The sequence below is a fragment of the Ammodytes marinus genome, assembly GCF_949987685.1.
Source record: "Ammodytes marinus genome assembly, contig: scaffold_245, whole genome shotgun sequence".
NCBI lineage: Eukaryota > Metazoa > Chordata > Actinopteri > Uranoscopiformes > Ammodytidae > Ammodytes > Ammodytes marinus.
Window position 1 is genome coordinate 12,501 of NW_027648410.1, and position 5,000 is coordinate 17,500.

Genomic DNA, 5,000 nt, shown 5'->3' on the forward strand with positions numbered 1-5,000 from the left:
CACACACTAACCCTCTCTCTCTCTCTCTCTCTCTCTCTCTCTCTCTCTCTCTCTCTCTCTCTCTCTCTCTCTCTCTCTCCCTCAGGGCCTGTGCTTAACCCTGCTGCTCTTGGCCATCTTTAAGAAGGCTCTCCCTGCCCCCTCCCCTCCCCTCCCACACAGACACTAACCTCCCCTCTCTCTCTCTCTCTCTCTCCTCAGGGCCTGTGCTTAACCCTGCTTCTCTTGGCCATCTTTAAGAAGGCTCTCCCTGCTCTGCCTCTCCCTCCTCCCCTCCCACACACACACACTAACCCTCTCTCTCTCTCTCTCTCTCCTCAGGGCCTGTGCTTAACCCTGCTGCTCTTGGCCATCTTTAAGAAGGCTCTCCCTGCTCTGCCCATCTCCATCACGTTCGGACTCGTCTTCTACTTCTCCACCGACTTCCTCGTTCAGCCGTTCATGGACAACCTGGCAGCTAACCAGTACTACATCTGAGAGTGTGTGTGTGTGTGTGTGTGTGTGCGCGTGGGTGGACTGGTGTGTGTGTGTGTGTGTGTGTGTGTGTGTGTGTGTGTGTGTGTGTGTGTGTGTGTGTGTGTGTGTGTGTGTGTGATCAAGGCCCACAAAGTCATCAGCTTTTCCCCTGCGTTCCAAGAATAATGTTGATACAATGGTCACACTTTCAGACGCCCTAACAACTCGTTTGAAATGAAATAATCTAGAAAATATTTTAAAAAACAGAGTACACGATTTGGAACTCGTCCTGCGGTCCAAATGGTGTAAAAACTAAAGTCGTGTTATGAAAATGATCCTGTCTTTAGTTTAGTTTTATAATTCACAAATGAAAAACAAACCTTTCTGATAAGTGGCACAAACTGACTGGAAGGTTTACGACAACCCTGCGTTCCATATCTCACACTCTTTCTCTCTTTCCTCTCCTGGTATTTATATCCATACTTAAACTTGCCACAAGAATCGGGACATACTAAATCTTTTTTCTACCATACTAAATAGCAGAAAGTTAAGTCACCAATCTAGGCAACAGTCATTTACTGCGTTCCAAATCTCATACTCTTTCTTTTTTCTATTCTACATACTACATCTGATCATAAACATAATCTAGTTAGGATGCAGTATGCTACAATTGAGACATACTTTAACTTATTCATTTCATCATAACATTGCTCCTTGATCTTGCCTCTTGCTTTTATATCCGTCTCATCCCCGTTTGTTTTCATACGGAGGCTTCGTCGATGTGACGTCACTTCACGTGCGCACCGGATTGTGGGTCAGAATCGCCCAAATAGGATGCCGTATTCAACACTAAACATCCTGGCCGGATGTAGTATGGCATACGGGTATTTCTAACCATACTAAATACTAAACCACAGTGAGACATTCTTAATATTTATTCTACCATACTACATAGCAGAAAGTATGGGGACTGGAACACAGGGATAGTTTTTTTATAGAACGTTCGGGCAGAGAACAGCTGTGATTGGTTTAAGAATATATTAAGTACTTCTAAACATCGTCTTCTGTCCTCATATTTACACACTATTGGCGCTTTTCCACCGCAAATGTAGCTCGACTCGACTCGACTCGACTCGGTTTGGTAGCAGCACGGGTCGTTTTCCACCGCAAATAGTACCTGCTGAACGTGGGCGGGGTCGTCGTAAGGGGCTGAAAGCCTACTCCGGAGCAAAGTAGCAAAGCAGAAATTGCGAGCAGTTGTTGCACTATTAACTGAACCAACCGCCAAAAACATGGATGAAAAATGTTTAAGAAATACCCCCCTTGTATCTGTTTGCTAAAAGAAGTAGAAGAATATTGCTATGGGCCATTAAAAGGGATGGTTGTTGTCCCGATGTGTGACTGCCACACAGTCAGCTGTAGGGATGCGTCACGTACATCCCTACGTAAACACGGGCATGATAAAGTTGACTGTTTAGTGCTTGTTTCAGGATACGTGTTTTCAAATGCAAGCCGTGTCTCAGCCTGAATATTTTATTGAGGTAATCAGTTCAGTCCGAGGCTTGTAATGTAATCGCTCGCTATCATGTCTGTCCCAGCTGGCTACTATTAGCCTAGCTGCTAGCTGCCCTACATGTCTCCTCTCGTATGATAAGTAACTTCCCCAACAACCAACACTGGGTGAGCTTAGCGAATATATGGAAAATAAATTCAGATCTGTGATGCAAATCAAATGAAAGAGAGCCAGAGAAGGCTGCACGCGGCGTAAATACACTCAAAAGTCCCGGTGAGTTGGGGAGAATAAACAACAGAATGAAGCCGGTAGTCTCTGGCCACTGATTGGCCAGACAATAGTCTCTGGCCAATCAGTGGCCGGCCGTCTGCCGACGTCACCTTTTAGCATCGGCTCAGCTCGCTTGGAACCTAGAGCGAGGCGATACCAAAAAAGCAGCCGCTACGTGGTACCAGGTACCATGAAATTGCGGTGGAAAAGCCAAAAATGCGAGTTGAGTCGAGTCGAGTCGAGCTGATACCATGCGGTGGAAAAGCGCCATATGACAAACTGTCACATGGGGGACTATTTCTAAATGATAATATCTCATGTCCTTATTCAAAGAAACAATGAAGGAGCAATCTGCAGTGTGTAGAATTGTCCTTTCTCAGAACAGACTAGTTAGAATTGTAATATAATATTCATAAATATGTTTTAATTAGTGTATAATCTCTTGTTTTTTTAATGAGCTTAGAATTTTATATCTACATATGAGCGGGGCGCTGAGGCCGCCATGTTGCACCGCCATGTTTCTACAGTAGCACAGAACGGACAAACTTAACGGCCTTACAGGTTTTTATATATAGTGGGCGTCCTGGGGAAATGCACCTGTTGGAAGACCAAGAAGAAGAAGAAGTACTATAGAATAAATAACTAAATACATCTTCACCTCATCACTTGATATTGTGGAAAGACTTGAGGCAGTGGTGGATGATGCCATCTTTAGTAACTACAGCTTCTTGTCCTTGAAGGCCACCGTAGCTTCTGTAAATTCTCCTCTAAAGGGAGGGGTTAGCAAGGGAGCGCTGACATCTACAATCTCACCACTAGATGAAGCTAAATACTCCGATATTACACTGTCCCTTTTAAAATAGATTTTTCATTATATGTTAGTTTTTACTTTGAAAATATGGCGACTCAATTCCCCAAAATATTTTCTAATAATAATCATTAAAACTGTATGTATTGACGTGTTAAAACCTTTGCAATGTTTCAACTTTATTCTGAAAATCTGGAGTGTCTCCTTCATGTGAGCGGCTGTGCTTTTATTGTGGCGGTCTCTCTCTGAAGGTTTATATATATTTTATAGAAAGAGTTTGATTCTGGAACTTGAACATTGAGAGATTTGATCTGTTTCATTGTTTTGTGTAAAATATCAAAGTTCTGTAACGAGCTGAAGAAATAAAAATGACTCATATGAACTATTGTTTTATTTTCTAATTTATTCTGTGTTTGTGCTGTTGTAAATTTCAGACTTTATTGTTTAAAGCCCTACTTCACCGGTGGGAATATGAAGGTGTATTGAACTCTGAGATCCTATGTAGTATAAATGTGTAAAAAAAATTGAAATCGGTTCATCCTAGCCTGAGAAAAGGCAGAAAGAGTGTTTTATGGTCTCACTGTCTAACCCTACATTTTCCTTCTTGTGACATCACAGTAAGGGTCAGGATTAACAGGACAGCTGGGCCAAGGGAAGACTGAGGGAAGACTGAGGGAAGAAAAACCTCATTCATTATATTATAATAGTGATTTTATAATGATAGAACGCTGGTTCCGTATGGGTGAAGTATTCCTTTAAATATGATATTAGTGAGGCTAACGATTCAGTTATTAAACTATTAAATCCTCTGTTAACCTGGTCTAAAATAGTACAAATCAATACATGATATCAAAGTCTCAATAAGCTTTTAAAAAATCTGATTGAAAATAAATGTTCATAAATGTTTAACAAAACTTAGTTTAAAATAGTTTTTTAACCGTCTAAACCGTTTGCCAGGACTGTGTGGGCGTGGCCATATCAAACTGTCTCCATGGACATTGTGATTGGTTCAAAATCCTTATTGTGTCATAAGAACCAGAGCATAGCCCATAGCCTCTTCTAAACTGAACCTCTGTAAAGTTTATCAAACCTAAAATGACAATATCTTTAATGTGGATTGATAAATATGGCTATAACTCTTTTCAGATACATTACTATCATGAAACTAACTCCCCTAGATAGACAGGTAGATAGATAGATAGATAGATAGATAGATAGATAGATAGATAGATAGATAGATAGATAGATAGATAGATAGATAGATAGATAGATAGATAGATAGATAGATAGATAGACAGATAGACAGATAGATAGATAGATAGACAGATAGACAGATAGATAGATAGATAGATAGACAGATAGATAGATAGATAGATAGACAGACAGACAGACAGACAGACAGACAGACAGATGACCTATTAACAAACATGTCTCAAAAGGACCTTAACACGTATAAAGAGTTACCAAACAGGACATACAGTGTTTTGCAGAATGACCCTTTCAAAATAAGACTCCAACTCTCTTCTCTCTCAGCAACATGTTTATTTTGGATTATTTAAAAAAGGAACAAACAAAGAAAAGCTTCTACAGATATTAACAGACACATTCCTCCTGCTGCTCAGTTCCTCTCCTCAAACTGGGATTTGTTCTTCAGGAGAAAGGCAGCCAGGTACTCGATGGGGTTGGGAGGGCTGGGGGGGACAGAGCAACATTATTATTATTATTATTATAATAAGGGCTGGGGGGGAGAGAAAGGACAAGGTTAGTGTTATATATATATTATGGGGTTGAGGGGGACAAACATTTTTTTAATCCCGGTAAAGGGTTTTTTACTGGGAGTTTTTTCTCAGCCGAGCTAAGGGTGTAAGGGCAGCCAGGGTGTCATATTGTATCATACTGTATGGAATGTAAAGCCCACTGAGGCAAATGTATTTGTGATTTTGGGCTATACAA

At 40.9% G+C, this 5,000-nt stretch overlaps 2 protein-coding genes across 2 annotated transcripts in view; one reads left to right on the forward strand and one right to left on the reverse strand.

Annotated features, from left to right (window-relative positions):
- The window catches only part of LOC307270583 (presenilin-2-like), a 15,902-nt gene extending 12,494 nt beyond the window's left edge, over window positions 1-3,408 (forward strand). Inside the window, exon 10 of the mRNA XM_080054467.1 lies at window positions 322-3,408. Within this exon, the coding sequence (XP_079910593.1) occupies window positions 322-477 (156 nt within the window). The 3' untranslated portion in view covers window positions 478-3,408. The remainder of the gene's footprint in view (window positions 1-321) is intronic.
- Window positions 3,409-4,577: 1,169 nt separating this feature from the next.
- dpy30 (dpy-30 histone methyltransferase complex regulatory subunit) overlaps window positions 4,578-5,000 on the reverse strand; it is a 4,475-nt gene continuing 4,052 nt past the window's right edge. The window contains exon 5 of the mRNA XM_080054468.1: window positions 4,578-4,738. Coding sequence (XP_079910594.1) covers window positions 4,666-4,738 — 73 coding nt within the window. The 3' untranslated portion in view covers window positions 4,578-4,665. The remainder of the gene's footprint in view (window positions 4,739-5,000) is intronic.